Source organism: Mesoplodon bidens, assembly GCF_964165515.1.
Source record: "Mesoplodon bidens genome assembly, chromosome: 14".
In the NCBI taxonomy this organism is placed as follows: Eukaryota; Metazoa; Chordata; class Mammalia; order Artiodactyla; family Ziphiidae; genus Mesoplodon; species Mesoplodon bidens.
Window position 1 is genome coordinate 71110930 of NC_138170.1, and position 17078 is coordinate 71128007.

Here is a 17078-nt window from a genome sequence, read left to right on the forward strand (position 1 = left end):
TGAAAGGGAGTTTTGAAAATCGCCGAGACAAAGGCGTGGCACACCTGGAGCACGACTTTCCAATACCACGGCCGCCTCACAATGGCTGGGGCCGGGGCTCCCCGACCTTTAACTTCTCCCACAACTTTTATGAAAGCAGAAAAGAAAAGACTAGACAAACACACACACATACACACGCGCGCGCACACGCACGCTGGCCCTGAGATGCTGAGATCGCCCCTAGGAGGCGGCTCTGAATGGCTGGCAGAGGCAAAGTGGCCTGCAGAGCCCCTGCCGGCCCAGGAGACAGGACGGCAATGAAGGGGCTTCCTGCCACCGCCTGGGTCCCACTGTCCCTTCAGGGGCTCTGAGCGGCGTGAGGGGGCCCAGCTCGTCTGGAAGCTAAGCAGGAGCCTTGGCGACATTTTCATTTTGATATCACGGTTGGTAAAACAGACTGCTTTCTGCTGCCGTTTCCCGGGCTGTAGCTGCCTCCAGAAGAGGGGGAATGACCTGGAACTAACACCCCTGAGGCCTGGGTCCCCGAGGAGGGCCCACCTTGGACCTGCTCCCGCAGACTCGGTGTGCCTCCATATACTCAACTGCAAGGCGGGTGACAAAAGTACTGATGTCATGGGGTTGTCTGAGGCTTGGAGGAGACAGTGACGTGAGTGTTCTCAGTACTAACACTGGTTAATAAGTAGCAGATTTATGACCATTTAGGACCGAATGCTGCTCAGGATCTTCTTCCAAACCCAGGCAACCGGTGCCCCAGGGGGCTTGCCTGGTTTACAGGCACCTAGTTAGGAAACCTGTATTGCCAACCAGGAGTTTCATGGTCATTTCACTGGTTAAATACCCTTCATCAACATGGCAGAGGACAACGCGGGGCCTCAGCCACCTGCTCGTCTTCCCATGTTAGTCACAGAGAGAGGCTTCATGGAAAATAAAACCATGCGCACTTTAACTTAAATAGGTGCCCGGCGCAGCTCCAGGGCTGCCCACACTCTGGAGAAGGCAGCGTCCAGGGAACGGGCTGCGGAGCTGTCCCAGGGCTGTGGGGGAAGCAGGCCCCTCTGCCCGGCTGCTGCTCACAGCGGACGCCAGGCAGGTCTTACCTTGGTGGTGACGGCAGAGGCAGAGCTGGCCACGAGGCTGGGGATGGCCTCGCTGCTGCCGGTGGTGCAGGGCGCGGGGGCCGTGGCGGGTGTGGGCAGCCGGGAGGGCACCCCGGGTAGCGGCAGGAGGCCGGGCCGGGCGCTGAGGCTGCTGGCTGTGCCGCCACCAGCCCCGGTGGTGGCACTGCAGATGCTGGTGGTCCCATGCGTCCCGTTGGCACTCCACTCGCGGCGATCCCAGCCCACCCGGTAATCTCTTTCGAAGCGGCTATGGTGCCGGGACATCTCGGTGGGCCGCGGCTGCTCCTCACGTGGAAACAGAGGCTGGACCTGCTGGCACAGAGTGGAGAGGAGGGAGATTTAGACCAACGGCAGCCCTGCCAGGACCCAAGGAGGACAGCACTGGCTTTCAGCATCCATTAAGCGCCTTCTCTATGCGCAAAGAAAGGGCTCTCAAGCGTTAGCTCATTCCATATTCACAGCAAGCCCACAAAGCATGGATCATTAGCCCCATCACAGACGAGGAATAAATGACTTGTCCGGGATCACATGGCGAAAGTATAGTCAACGAGATTTGAACCCAGTCACAGTTTAAAGTAATCCTTTCTGGTCTGGAGCATCACATTGCCCTGGACGATGCATATCTGCGCCTTCTAATGATGGCTTGGGATTTTATCCCTCCATCCCCACTGGGAAAACAAGATCTCGTGGACCCCCCAGGCTGCGTTTTCCTCAACCCTATGATGGGGTGAGAGTCTACAGTCTACAGTCTACGTCTGTAGACTCACTTTGTGGTGAACAAGGCCCTTGACATAGATCTCATTTGATCCTTGGAGTGGCCTGTGACGTGGCAGGGTCGTCCCCACTTTATGCACCAGGCAACTCATTCAGAATAAGTGATTCCCTCGAGGTCAGAAAACTAGAAGATGAGAAAGTGGCCGGGATCTCCAGCCTCCAGACCGTGGCTCAGTATACGACTCAAGTCTGAGAAGGTGTTAAGCCTCCGGGACTTGAGAGTTTTCTTTCATAACCTACAAACCCGTTGCTGGCACCAGAGCCCCCCGTGCTCCCCGGCCTCTGTCAACCAGACCATCTCCCACACAACTTTCCCGAATATCCGAACATTAGGCCCTCAGTGTTGTCATGGAGACCTAGACACACCAGATACTCCGAGGGCCTCCTGCATCATCGGGGATCATATTTTGCTCAGCACGACAGTGACGTGCCTGGCTCCCTGCCAGCCACCCTCAGTCAGGAAGGATGTAAACATACAGGAGAGGCTGTCTCAGTCGGAGAGGCCTCAGCGAGGCAGAGGGGAGAACATAGGCGGTGCCGGGGCACCGATGAGGGTGAGTGTGGGGTCTGCCTGCACATCACATCCGCAGCCCTGCCGCTGCTCAGGCACAAGGGGTGTGGTCATCTATGACTCTTCTCCTCTCTCCACCCACTTCCTGTCTGGGGTGTGAGCTCCTGGAGGTCAGGGACAGGACAGCTCCTGGATCACTTTCCTATCGCACCAGTCCAGCTCAGCCTGGGGACTCCGGAATTGTTGGCTAGTAAACTGACCAGTTTATTTTTAAAATTTCTGTTAAGCCTGATCCTAGTCTGGTCTTGGCACGTCCAGAACTAGTGGCCAACTTCTAGCGCCACAGAGCCAGAGCCAGGGTCAGTGCAACCCGGGTTGTGGCTGGCGGGGCCCTGGCAGCCACTGTCCCTTCCCTCGGCACTGTCCCCTCTTGCTGGGCACACGACCCCGAGGCCTGGGCTCAGCCTGCAGGCCTACCTGAAGCAGAGCTGACCATAACCTCTTAAGTTGGATGGAGGGTTCACTGTTTATTTCATCACTATGCTTCACGGCTTACACAATGCCACAAAAATTGTTTTTTCATCTATTCAATATTAATATCATAAAAATAAAAATAAATATCCCTTTGATCACCCTCACACACTTTTCCGAGCCAGGTTCTCGGGAGAGATGTCTACACTTGGCTCTGGTCACCTTCCCTCCTCCAGGTCACACTGCAACCTGCTCCCATGTGGCTCTCTCTCTGGCCACTCCTTGGGGGGTTGTTCTCATCGAGGTCAAGAAGGATCTGCTCGTTCCATTCAATGGGACATTGGTGGCCGTGTCTTCCTTGAACCCCCCTCCACTTGGCGTGGTTGATGTCCTTCTGGAAAGCTCCTCTCTGCGGTTTCTGTGACATCGTGCTCTCTCACTTTTTCTCCTTTCTCTGCTACTCCTTCTCGGTCTGCATCGCAGGCTCCTCTTTCTCAGCGCTTCCTGCAGGGCCCCTACTCCCTCCCCTTTGCTCACCCATCACGCTCTCCCTGGATGACCCCATTCAGCTCTCACCTCTTTACTGACGACTCCCAAGGCCACGTTTCCAGCTCCCTCCCTCTCCTTGCACCATGCCCACCATCCTACTGCCTGAAGGTACCTAAACCTTGTAGTCCCTAAATAAACTCATTGTTCTTTGCCCAAACACGTATTCTCAGGAATTCCCTCTCTCTGAGAAAGCCGCGTGTCCCCATGTCCATCCCCATATTCCACAGCGGGGTCTTTGCGTCTGTTGCTCTAGTTGTTTTTCAGATCTGCCCCCCTCCACCTGCACATCCATCCCAAATCGTGTCTCCCACATGGATTATCCCATCGGTCCTCTGCCCCCAGCTGCACCCTTCTTGTCCATCCTCCACCAACTGCCCTTATGGCTTTTTTTTTTTAACATCTTTATTAGAGTATAATTGCTTTACAATGGTGTGTCAGTTTCTGCTTTATAACAAAGTGAATCAGTTATACATATACATATGTCCCCATATCTCATGCGTCTCCCTCCCTCCCACCCTCCCCCTCCCACCCCTCCAGGCAGTCACAAAGCACCGAGCTGGTCTCCCTGTGTTATGCGGCTGCTTCCCACTAGCTATCTATATTGCGTTTGGTAGTGTATATATGTCCATGCCACTCTCTCACTTCGTCCCAGGTTACCCTTGCCCTTATGGCTTTTTAAAGCACAGGTCTGGTCACCATCCTCTCCTCTCCTGCTTTAAACCCTATCCTTCAGAATACAGTCCAGACTCCTCAGGGTGGCCCAGAGGACACTTGAGCATCTGGGTTGCCTCACTTTTCTAGCATCACTCTTCACTCTTCCCACCCCAGAGGCGATGCCCGGCCATTCCAAACGCTGTACAGTTTCTGAGGGCATCGCACCCTCTCTCACCTCAGGGACAAGTCCCCCCGGCTCCTCTGCCAGAACTGGCTTCCCCCTCCCCCTGGCTAAGTCCTGTGTGTCAGTTATGACCCAACTCAGGCACTGACTCTCCTCAGAGGTTGCACTGACCTTCACCCCCGCCCCAGGTCAGGTGAGAGGCGCTCCTTTGTCCCCCTGAACATCTGTACCCACCATCATCCCAGCATCCATGGATGGCTGTTGTGCGTTTACTACCTTGAGAGTAAACTCCAGGCTTATTGTCTCTGTAATCTTAGCACCTAGCAGACTCTGGCATAGAAGGGTGTTCACGAAATGTTTGCTGAATGAACAAACACGTGTTTATTCCTTCTTAATTGCTCAATGTTTCAGGAAGGGACAAACACATTTGTGTAAAGGGAGAACCTCAGACACAAACACCTTGAGTCTTCCAGCTGGAAATTCTGTGTAGGCGCTGGAGTTAGGAAATGTCCTACCTTTCTAGGAAATCAGAACTGGAGTCTCTAAGGACAGCTCTGAAAGGAGAATCTACGTGTCCAGGGTCAGCTGGACCACAGAGCTTAGACTCTGGTCTCCTGAGATTCACCTGCCTAGGCAGGGCTCTGGTTAATTACCAGTCCCCCCAGGGGCGCCTGCTTCCCTAGGCTGGATCGTAAGTGGGGCAGAGATGATGCTCAAAGTTCAAAACACTGTGTCCTCTTTCTGCTCACCCAGAAGACCCGTCCAGCCTCCCTTGTAGTTGGGTTGGGATCATGCATCTGAATTCAGGCAGACAGAATAAGTGGGGAGGGGCCCTTTAAAAACATCCTGTATGATCCTGTGGTTCTCTCTGCTTGCCGTGGCAACCTCAGAGGCCACACTTCCCAGCTGGTGCAGCGATCTGACGGGAGAGGGTTTGTTCCCTCAGCGCTGGACTTGGAATGATTGGGACATAAATCTTTATCGTGTTAAGGCACTGAGATTGGCAGTTTGTTACCTAAAAGTCTAGTCTAGCCTGGTTGATACACGAAATCAGCCCCTACATTCCTACAAAACAACACAACCACACATATTGTCAAGGAACCATCTCCTTCCAGCTGGTGAGGATGGAGATGAGGAGGGCTGGCATTCAGGTGGCCAGCAACCCTGCGCCCCTGAGACGCGCCCACAGGTGGCAGAGTGTGCTTGGGATCAGGTCAAAGGGGCCCCCTTGGCTCCAAGGACACCACTGATGCCGATCATACCTCTCAGCTCGCTGCCTTGGGCTGGGCTGCCTGCTGGACCCCATGGTGGTTCCCTCTTCCTCACAGCCCTGGTGTGAGGCCGGAAAGCTGGCCCAGCAGCTGCACCTCCGGGGATCCCCACCCCGCTGCTCAGCCCTTCAAGTCTCCTGAAAACGCCGGAGAGGAGATGGAAACTCAGGCAGCTGGAGGCCACACAATCTGGTCTCAGCCTCATTAAGTGTATCCAAAATAAAGGTCGACTATTTGCATGGCAGGTTTGGGTTCAACTTCATCCCTCAGTTTAATTTCCCCTTTCAAATGGAACGAAAGGAGAGTGCTGCCTGGTGTACCCTGGTGAGACGGCAGAGTGCCAGCACCAGACGTGGCCATGTCAGTACTTCCTGCTGGGCTGTGGCCCCTATGCCCACACGTGCATCCCGGGCGATGGGGAGAGAGGCATCAGGAAGTGCTCCCTGGGGCGGGAGGAGGCCCCCAGCACACGAGGCATCTCAGACGAGACTGGTCAAGCAATTACAGACAAAACATGTAGAAATGCTTCCTTGTCATGGCGTGTACCTGGTAGGCGGCCTACGAACTGGCAGAGCCTGGCTCGGGGCCCGGCACTGAGAGAGGAGGGTGTCTAGCTGCAGCCATTCCCGAGCGTGTAGGGCTGTTTACCAGGAACCAGGGCTCACACCTGGGTGGGGTTAGTGTGTGGCCCGCACCTCTTCAATTCCATGCACATGTGTGAAGAAAGAGCTCTAGGGTCTAGAAAATCCTATATTCGTGGGTGGAGGCAGGTCAGGCCGAGGTCCAGAGTACAGATGTTTCGGGGCAGGTCCTGGGTTAAATCTGAAAAGTCGCCCAGAGGTGGGAGTTTTGCGTGTGAGACTTGGCTCTGGCCTCTGGAATTCTGAGTGGCAAAACTGTTTCTCCACCACGAGTGCTGGGGGAGTGCACCGTCCCAGGGATGCTGGGCTGACAGAGAGGAGGGGACACCCCTAGGGCGGGGGAACCCCATTTTTCCTTGCCTGAAGCCACAAGTCTCCCAGTCCCTAAAATGCACGCACCTCCACCATCTCACTTGGTGGCCCCCTGTGCAGACACGTGGGTTTCCACTTTTCAGAGCCTGACCCGGATCCAGAGAGGCTGAGCCTGGGCCCAGTGCACCACTCGGGAAGCCGGTCCCAGCCCCTGGTTCCCAGTCCCTTCCCTCTGTACACACCTCTCCTCCCCCCAGGGAGAGGGAGGGGAGAAGAGGCCCTGCCTACAGAAGCACAGCAAATGTGAAGAATGGGATGAACGCCACCCTGGGATGCTCCTGATGGGCTGCTGTGAATGCACAACCAATGTTCCTGCACCACCCGTCCCCCACCCCCCGCCCTGCCCCCGTCTCCCCGTTCAGAGCCTCAACACACATGGGCACGCCCTGAGCCTAAGGACAGAGTCCCCCCCAGCACCCCAGAAATGCAGCAGGGCCACACTAACCAGCTCCAGGGAGAATCACGACCGTCAAGCCCAACTACCTCAAAGCTGAGATGATCCCTTGGAAGCGTTACAGAGGCCACCCTGGTGTGCCCGGTAGCACCTCCGTGCCCCGTGAGGAAGGCCTTCTTTGTCCAGGGCTCCTCTCCAGGAGAGAGTGGAGGGTCTGTTCTGGCCGCCTCCAATCCTGGGGGATGAGGTGCCAGCTCCCATGACGGCTCACCTGCTCACCAGAAAGGGTGTGTGCTCCCCCGGGAGGGGCCTTGCCCTGGGACCTCCACACACAAGCTTCACCCTTGGGCTTCCCTTCCATCTGGAGTGAATGGAAGTTGGAAGCCGGCTTCCCTGCCTACTGGGCACTGGGGACAATTCCTCAGTGTGGCCAGTACCACTAGAGCACCAGGTGTGTAGGGACACAGGAGGGACCACCCGGTCCCCAGGCTCTTTCGATTCCCTTGGAGGAGTCGGCCGGGTTGCTAACTGGGATGAAAACCAAATGACAAAACTGCCCCAGCCCCTGACTTCCAGCTCCTGCCCCAAACCTCCGCCCACTGCCTGTCCCTGGAACCCTTATCTCCCTGCCTCTCTCCTTCTCTGTGCTCCTGATGCCCAGATAGAAAGCATGTCCGGGGCCTCCACTGTGCACCCATCCTCCCTTGTCTTAGTTTTGCTGCAGCTGCTGAAAAGGAGTAATTCCACCTGTCTGGAATTTGATCCAAATTTTAGGTGTTGTTTATTTTATTTTTACATTTTCTATGCTGTGGTTAGGTTACCTCTATAATGATAGAAAAGTTAAATGTCTCTACTTCGGAGCTGTACAAGAAATAGTCTGGTACTATGGAGCCTACCTTATGCCTCCTTCCCTGCTGGGAAATACGGGCTCCACCCCAGTCGGTGCCCGGTTTAAGGTCCAGTTCAGACTCTGGAAAACATGCATAGAGCTGAACGCTTCCATGCTCAATGCTCCTGTCCGACCCCGAGAGCTGTGCAGGCCCCTTGGTGTCCGGCGCCTCTCTGGCCCTGTGCACAGGCTGGCCATCAAGCTGTTGCGTTCCGAGGCCTCTCTGCAAAGGGGTCCACACTCCTTGTTCTGTTCGGGGAAGCCATACCTAACTATCTGCCTGAGTCCAAGTGCTGGGCCTGGCCCCTCTGGTCTGCCAGCTCAGCCCTCAGTGACCACTCCAGGACTCAACCCGGGACCCCTGGGCAGTGGAAAGAGAGCCAGGTAGAGAGTCAAGAGGGTTAAGTTTGACCCCCAGCACCACCCCTTACTAGCCCCAGGAACTCGGGGATGCTGCAGGTTATTCATCTGGAAAGCGGGGATGGACAGCGCTACCCACCCCCAGGGCCTCTGTGAGGACCAAACTGTAAATCCTGTGGGCCCTCTGCACACGGGGAAAAGCCCTGTCACTGGGTAATGAGCAGGTCTGAGTTACAGGGCAGAAAAGGATAGGCCTGCAACTCCAAGGCCAACAGCAGTCTGGCAAGTTTCTGGGATGAGTACAAAGGAGGCTGTGAACTACGAAGCTGTGTGGGTCTGTGTCTCACAGACTCCCCGAGACCCCCTGTGCTGGGGGGGGCGGCCAGGACCTTGCAGGGTGCTCCGTCACCTGGGGCCACTGGGAGACAACACACTGGGGTGGAAGGCAGGTCATCCTCAGCTGAACATCTGTGACCTAGGGGATCTCCTACTGCAAACCCTACAGCCTGCTTTGATGGATGGGCTTCTGCCTGAAGCTCAGGGGTGCCATGATGGACCCAAGTCCAGGGCCCGAGGATGGCCTGGAGGAGGGCAACCAGCAGACACCAGGCTCAGCCCTGCTGCCCGGGCTGTATCTCTGTAATTCAGTCTCATGTACACTTGCTGGATACCAGGTCAGCATCCTGCCCCACAGACTTGCCTCAACATGAATAATGCATGAATAAATAATTAAGTACTGTGACTGTCACAGTCCTTTCCTTTGTATTGTCCACGTGGGGCTGGGGCCCAGGGGCCACTGGCCGGGAGCCCACGACACTCCTGAGGCCCCATGCTCGAGGACCAGCATGCTGTGCAGCCCTGAACTCGCTGCAGGACGCGCTCCGCGCCCCCACTATTGACATGCCCCGTGTGCACACGCTGTGCTGGGGATCACAGGTGACCAATGACCCTTCCCTCCTTCCTATCATTAAGGCACGCGGAGGAGTGGGCACTGGCTGTAAGGACCTGAAGGCGTGATTAATCCACAGGCCAGTGGGGAGCCCACACTGCCTCCAGACAGGGGGCTGAGGGATGAGCCACAGCCTGTCTGGCCCCGTAGGAAAACGTGTGATTGCCTCATCTGGGGGAGACACACTGCCCAGTTGGCTGGAACAGTCGGTGTCCATCTTTCTTATTTTTGTTTCCCTCTCTGCATCTTTTAGCCTTTCTTCTGGAGCAAGATCATCAACAGCAGCCAGAACACCGTCTTGGCAAATGCAATAAGAAGGAATTCTACAGGTGCTTCTGGAGAAGCCGGCTTGGCCCTGACTTGGCACAGATGTCAGCAGGAGCTGGGGGCACCCCTCGGAAATGCCTCCCAGCTTCTTGGGGCTGCCTCGGCTCCCACCGACCCCCGTCCCCACCGAGACCCCACTGACTTAGACGACTTGATTCTGGCTGAGGCTCGGGGGTGGGCCTGCTCCAGCCCCTCCTGCAGGAGGCGTCCTCTGACCAGCCCTCTCTCCTCTGAGCTCCAGCCAACGACCCAGCGATGGGCTGGCACGTTCCACCACCCAAGTGAATGTCACTCCTCAAGGGTGTGCTCCCTAAAGACAGGACCCCCCTCTGTTTTCTCCATGGAGCTGACCGGGCACAGTCTGGGCACCCGGGCACGGGACACAGGAAATGCTCCCAGATCAAAGTGGCAGGCCTCTTCCAGCTCGGAACACACTCTGAGGCAAGAGAGGCGCCCAGGGTGAAAAAAGCAAGGAGGCCGCCCTCTCAGGTCTGGCCCTGAAAGCGCGTCCTCCTTACAGATTTCCTCATCCATCTTATCCAGTTCAGTTCCCGCTCCTGGGGGGAGGTATTCCTCAGCGGGCAGCAGGTGTTCAGCACCTCCAAGTGGATATAAAATGTTCGGGTAGTGGGGGCCACGTGTAGGTGCCAGACTGGACCCAGGGCCCTGTTTCAAATCCTTTGGACCAGCTCAGAAGCCAAGGAAGCTCTGGGACAGTCACAGGCTGACACCAGCCTCTTCCTGTTCTCAGCCAGAGGAGTGACCTAGGTGTGGTGTTATTGTTATAGCGCCTCTCCTTAAATACCAAGGCCCCAGTGAACTGAGCACAGCCATTGCTGTCATATTTCACCCCTTCCACCTGCTTTGGGCATCCAGGAGGGACTACTGTCCTCCTGTGAATACCACCCGCCCCCGCCCCCCGCCCAGCCGTCACTGGTCACTCACTCAGCAGGGTAAGTGTGAAGGTTTCCCAGTCCAGGTGCCAGGCTGCGGTAGCTCATCCCAGCCCCGCTGCTTAGCTGCTGGCAGTTTCCGCCAAGACCTGCTGCAGCACCAGGGTCTGGACCCAACCAAGCAGCTTCTACCAGGCCCGCCAGCCCGGGGGGAGAAGGGAGTCAGGGATGTGCTATCCCAGATTAGAAACCAGGGCAGTGACACCTGACCTCCGCTTCCCTTCCTCAGGGGGCATCAGTCTCTGTTACAGAGGGCTTGAGGGTGTCATCTTTACCTTTAAAGGAAGACAGGGAACCTGCTTCCTCCACCACCAGCTAAACCTGCGTGTATTTCCTAGGTCTTGGCTCATCCAGAGCTTTGGGGGAGACACAACCCAGCAGACCCCAGACCAGTGAATGGACTGGCTCAGGGGAGGGCAGGGAGGGAGCCCCTGCATTAAAGGTCCCATGGTGGTCACGGCAACAACAGCATGACCTTGTAGGGCGACAGTGCTTACCCTTCACAAGGGTCTTCAAAAGCACCACATCATTTCCTTCTCACAACATCCCAATGGTGTAGGCAGGGATGTGTTGACACTGGCTTTTGTAAGTGGGGGAGATGAAGAGGAGAGGATGAAGACGAGATAGTGGCCTAAGCACCCCCTGACCAAGTGCAGTCTGTGGATCTGCAGCATTGGTACACCTGGGGGCTTGTTAGACTGCAGAATCCCAGGCCCAGCCTCAGCACTACTGAGCTGAAATCTGCGGTTTTCACAAGATCCCCCGGGAGGACCTGAATGCAGGTAGAGCCTGAGACACACCAGCCTAAGATCCGTGCATTAGCAGGGCCAGAGTTGGCCCTAGGACTCCGGCACTCTGACGCTCCTACAGTGCCAGCCCCTGCACTGTGGTCCTCGGAAGGCCCCGGCGGGCAGAGGTATTTTGGAGAAAATCCACATTCCATAATTACAGGGCTTGATACATGACCTAAAAAAGACAAATGTCTCAAAATGCTTTTCTGATGATAGGTTTCCAGAAAAATGCCACCAATTCCTTTTCTGGGCCCAATTTCTAATGCAAAAAGCAATCTCCCTGCCTCGGAAAGGTGGTATCCAGTGCCTGTGTTAGAGGAACAATATTAAAAGACCAAGCCTCCCACTGCTGTCCCTTTCCGTGTGCACCTTTACTTTGAGACGTTCTGGCTGTGGGTTTTGACGCAGTAATTTTTTTTTTTTTCAGAAATGCACACAGGATTCAGAGCCTTTTCTCATGGGACTAACTGACTAGGCATTTGTGCTATTGCTACTGGTGTAAATCATTATAATGGTGATAATGAAAAATAAAAAAGACATTGGAAATGACAGTTGGCAGCATAATATCAGCATAAACTGAGGGAAGAAGGGAGGTGTGTATAAATTAGGGGCTCGTAAACATCAGGATCGATGAGGCAGCTCTGGCGGGCGGGTATGGTTCGATGGCACAGAGGACAATTATCCAGAGTTACCATGACGAGGAACCATCTTTGCTCCTTCTGAATCCCTGTTCTCGGTGGCTTCACAGAAAATGGAAACACTAGAGCCTGGAGCCTGCTTTCCCACGGTCCTGCAAACACACGGTTGCAGAACTGGGAGCTAGACTTTGCAGTTACTTCCCCTCTCCAAGCAGGCCTCCTGCCGTCTCACAGGCTGCCTCTGGCACGCCTGATTATTCCGAATCTTGCAGAATCGACTAATTCAACAAGATGCCTCTTCACAGCAAATGCTGTTCATCAGTGACCCAAGCTGATGGATGAATCCTACTCGGTGCCTGGAGCCAGACCTAGCAGCAAGAGTTGCGAAGAAGAAAGACGAATACTCGCTCTCTATTTGGCTGCCAGAAATGCTCTTGCAATTTGCTCTCTTCTAGACAAGGGTCTATTCAAAAGTCTATTTGGAAACATCAGGGAACGGCCGTCACATGGCTGGCAGATCATACTGCCTGTGACAGGATATTATCTTCCTTGGGAGAGACTCGACGGCTTTTTTTATTTCACTGAGTAAGTAGTGTCTGGGCTGATGGCTGCAGAATTGCCCCAAGGGCTGGGGACATTAAAATCCCTGTCCGGAGTGAATGCAGAACCAACAGCCACTTCAGCAGCGAGATTTGTGGCACCTTCACCAGCGCTGGCGTGAGCACGCTGCTCCCTCTTCTCCATCTCTGGGGGCTCCTGCTTGCCCAGAACCCCTTCCTGGGAAATTAAGAGGTAGCCTGGGTTTCCCTGGTGGCACAGTGGTTGAGAGTCCGCCTGCCGATGCAGGGGACACGGGTTCGTGCCCCGGTCTGGGAAGATCCCACATGCCGCGGAGCGGCTGGGCCCGTGAGCCATGGCCGCTGAGCCTGCGCGTCCGGAGCCTGTGCTCCGCAACGGGAGAGGCCACAACAGTGAGAGGCCCGCGTACCGCAAAAAAAAAAAAAGAGGTAGCCTGCTTCCTTTTCTGGGGCTCCACTTTCACGAGTCAGGACTCTGCCCCCTTTTCCCTCCCAAGCAACCCCTTAGGCATATGCTCTTGATTAATACACGTTCTTCCCTTTCCTTGTCAAGTCGTATCCAATTTACTGACCACCTCTTGCCTTCATTATGCCTGGCTCTGTGCAAGATCCTGAAAGCAGGCAAGGAGGCGGCAAGGTTCTGGCTTTCGTGGAAAGTAGCACTGTCAAGAGGAAAGCACACAGTAAGGATACAGAAAAGCATGAGCACCCGTGGGCTCAGGGGAGGGAATGGTTGGTCTGGGCTGGAGCCCAGGGTAGCTCAGCTTCCTGGAGCTTCATTCATTTCAGAGAACAGACTGTATTTGAGCTAGGACAGTGTGAGGGTGAGCATGTGGGAGAGGAAATAAATGCCAAGGATGGAAGTCTCAGCTTTGCCCGCCATGCATCCGGCCCACTGAGCTCATCCCAGACGTGGGCTATAACACCCTCTCCCAGAGAGAGAGGTCCCTAAGAAGCCTTTGCTTCTGCTTTGGGAGCTGAGGGCCCACACTGCTCACTGGGGCTTCCTCCATGATCAACAGGGGAGGGGAGGAGTGTTTTGGGCCCCTTGGGAGAGACTTTTGTCCCCTGGTTCTGTCCACTGACACTTTGCTTCGGCCACTCTCCTGCTCACCTCTCTCTCAAGGGCCTGGCTTATCTCAGACCTCAGAGCCTCCTCTACCTTCGTTTTGGGAGCTGCTGCCCTATCTTGTTGTACTTGCTTCAGCTTTTCACTGTCTTTATTCTAGGTCTGTATTTTTAATTAAATTAAATTAAAAACAAACAAACAAAAAACCCCAAACAACTACCCAGACCAGAGGGCAGCCTGTTTCGAGGTCGTGTGTTTTATCACCACCCAAGCATGCAAACGAGGCAGCCTCTGTTGACAAGTTCACATCTCCAGTGCAGAGCTGGCTGTTTGAACAGCTTGTGTGCAGTAATTGAGACATAGATTTTTGTTGCTTTTCTGTTTATTTTTAGATTAACCAAGCAGGGACACTTGGCTTCTAGGCTGCCACTTCCACCCTGTCGGGCACCCTGGGACCGCTGGCCCCATGCCCACCAGCTACAAGGACCACCATATTCCCTCTGGGTTCCCCCTGCCCTGGGTTTGTTCTGCTTCTAACTCTGTGTTTGACCTTCACCGTGACCCTCAGGGCTCACGGCAGGGAAGCTGATGAATGCAGGCTGACCGCTGGCTGTTCCCTAACCCCCAAGTCCCTGAAGACTGTATCCCCACAATGCTGGACTCTCACAGCCACTCTGTGGTCAGACACTCCCTTGGACAACAGTGTTACCCGAGGCACAGAGCATTAGGGCAGAGATGGACCTGGGATCCAGACCTGCCATTCCCAGGGCAAGGGGGCTCCAACGAAGGAAAGGCCACAGGGCTCAGAGAAGATTCTCCCAGCGTTAGTTTTCTATTTGGGCCACTTAAAAAATGTATGTTTGCATTCACCTGGGTCAGTGAGTTAGGCTACGATGATCAATAGCCAATCTCAGTAGCTTAACTACAACTGTGTGCTTTTCGCTCATGCTACCCGCTCACCACTGGTCACCTGGGGTCATCCTTCTTTAGGACCCAGGCTGAGAGAGCGCCCCTCACCTGGGCTCTGCTGGCCATGGTGGCAGAGGAAAAGAGGGTTTGGGGAATCCCACACACTGGCTCTTAAAGCTGTCCCTTGAAAGGGACATGCGTCCTTCCTGCTCTCATGTCATTGGCCAAAGCAAGCCACGTGGCCATGTCTAACTTCAAGCAGGTGGAGGAGTGCAACCCTACCATCTGCCTAGAAGAAGAAACAGTTATGGGGAAAAGACGGAGATGAAAGTGTGTGTGTGTGTGTGTGTGTGTGTGTGTGTGTGTATAGAGTGCCCAGCCTGGGCTAAGTTCTCCTCCTCTGAACCCTACAGCATCCCTGAATCCCTCTATCTCACCAGGAGCCACATTTGCTTGACACGCTACGATTTTTTTTTTTTTTTTTTTTTTTTTTTGCGGTACACGGGCCTCTCACTGTTGTGGCCTCTCCCGTTGCGGAGCACAGGCTCCGGATGCGCAGGCTTAGTGGCCATGGTTCACGGGCCCAGCCGCTCCGCGGCATGTGTGATCTTCCCGGACCGGGGCACGAACCTGTGTCCCCTGCATTGGCAGGAGGACTCTCAACCACAGCGCCACCAGGGAAGCCCGACACGCTACGATTTTTGTCTTCTCATCCCACAAGGCTGGCAGCTCCCTGAGCGCAGAGCCTGCCTCCTCATCTCACTGCCCCAGTGCCCCCCACCCACGCTGGGCATAACGGAGGGGCTCACTGATGTTTACTGGGCTGAACTGTCCCCAGGGCTGCAGCATGAGCAAAAAGGCCAAGACATGTACAAGGGTCCTGAGACCACTTTCTTCTCCCAGTGGTGTATCTCCACCTCTGCATGGCTTGAGGCCTTATTCTGTGCCACCTCTTCCCAGAAGCCTTCCTGGACCATTCAGGCAGCAGGGATAGCTGCTCCAGGTCTCCACCCCCACCACCCCTGCACTCAACACTGTTCTTCTTACAGATCCTGTGAAATGATAATCGTGTAACGGGCTTATTAAACAGGTTGAACTCAGCGGGATATCAGTAGCAAACAGATTTCTTTTTCTCCTACTACTTCCCTTCAAATCTACCCTGTTGGACCCAAACTGCTTTTTTTGGGGGGTCACTTTTGGATGCTCCTTCTATTGTTATTACTGCTGCTGCTGGTACTTCTACTACTGAGAGCTGGTGCTTACTGAGCATCTACTGTGTGCCTGGCATTGTACTGAGGGCTGTCCACGCATCAGTCCTTTTAGTCCTCAGAACAAACCTATGAGGGGGGTACTTATAATGTTTAACTGAAGCACGGAGAGGTTCAAGTAGCCTATGTGGTCACACACCTAGTCATTGGCAAGGTCAGCTCTAAAAACAACCTCATCCTCAGCTTCTCCTTAGCTAAGTCCAATCTTTTATCGGAACTTTGATCTCATAGCCAGTTCAAAGTTTCTCCCCTTGGCCCAACCCCCAATGACCCAGGCTCAGCATCCTGTAATGGGGGTGGGGTGGGTGGGATGTGACACTCTCCGGGTGCTGCCTCTTTGTCACTCACTAACTGCTGCTTCTGGCTTCCCCAGAGTGCCCAGGAGGGAGGCTGAGAGGACAAAGGCAAGGTGTGACCAGAGCACTACAAGCCTGCGGAGTTGGCCTCTGGGTGGTGGAGACCCAGTGGGCACTGTTGTGAGTTCTTTTGCCAGAGCTGCCCGGATGGTCTGGCTGTGTTCAGTGTGCTCCCTGAAGGGTTCTGACAGCTCGCTCCCTGCTGGGCTGTCCTCCTGGGTGGGCTCTCCCACAAGGGCTCAAATCTGACTCCCTTGTGCATTGTCTACTCTGGAAACATGACCGGGACGTTACCTTGCCCGGCCACCTCTGGTCTTGCAGAGTCAGGCACAGTGCGGGTGTCTGGTTACATCCTCCCAAATGCTCCAGTCTCAGGGCGGCACCAGGTCCCGCGGAGGAAAGGCTTGGGTTGATGGCTGGTGGTGGGGGGGTACATCCCCAGGAGGGGAGGGAAAAGCCTCAGCACCCCTCCCTAGGATAACGCTCTTCTCAGGAAGGATATTCCCTGTAGTCATCACAAGGTTTTTTAAATTTGGGGGCTGGGGGAGGTTGGGGGGGTCCTGGGGCTACCTAGCTCCCCCCCATTTTTTTTTTTTTGCGGTACACGGGCCTCTCACTCTTGTGGCCTCTCCCGTTGCGGAGCACAGGCTCTGGACGCGCAGGCTCAGCCGCCATGGCTGACGGGCCCAGCCGCTCAGCGGCACGTGGGATCTTCCTGGACCGGGGCACGAACCCGTGTCCCCTGCATCAGCAGGCAGACTCTCAACCACTGCACCACCAGGGAAGCCCCCTAGCTCCCCTTTTAACGTGGGGTTCCTGAGCACATTTCATGCTCAACCTTGTGCCTCATCTGAGACTCCAGGACAACAGGAATGGTCACATCAAACATCCTGCAATAGCTGATTCAGTCCTCCTCCAGCTCAGTTCTGGTCTCCAAAAGGAAGCCTTCCTGACAATGCCAGGTTACTCTGCTGCTTTACCCTTTGGCCCCGCTCTCTGCCAGCCCTTGTTCTGCAGGGTCCCATGTGCCTGGTCACATACTAAGCTCTGAA

General features: G+C 55.1%; 1 protein-coding gene across 2 annotated transcripts in view; it reads right to left on the reverse strand.

The window, feature by feature from the left end:
* KLHL29 (kelch like family member 29) overlaps window positions 1-17078 on the reverse strand; it is a 311757-nt gene that overhangs the window by 139780 nt on the left and 154899 nt on the right. Inside the window, exon 3 of one of the 2 annotated variants that reach the window (XM_081253965.1) lies at window positions 1098-1430. In XM_081253965.1, coding sequence (XP_081110091.1) covers window positions 1098-1382 — 285 coding nt within the window. In that variant the 5' untranslated portion in view covers window positions 1383-1430. The remainder of the gene's footprint in view (window positions 1-1097; window positions 1431-17078) is intronic. The other variant, XM_081253966.1, reaches the window with a different exon arrangement.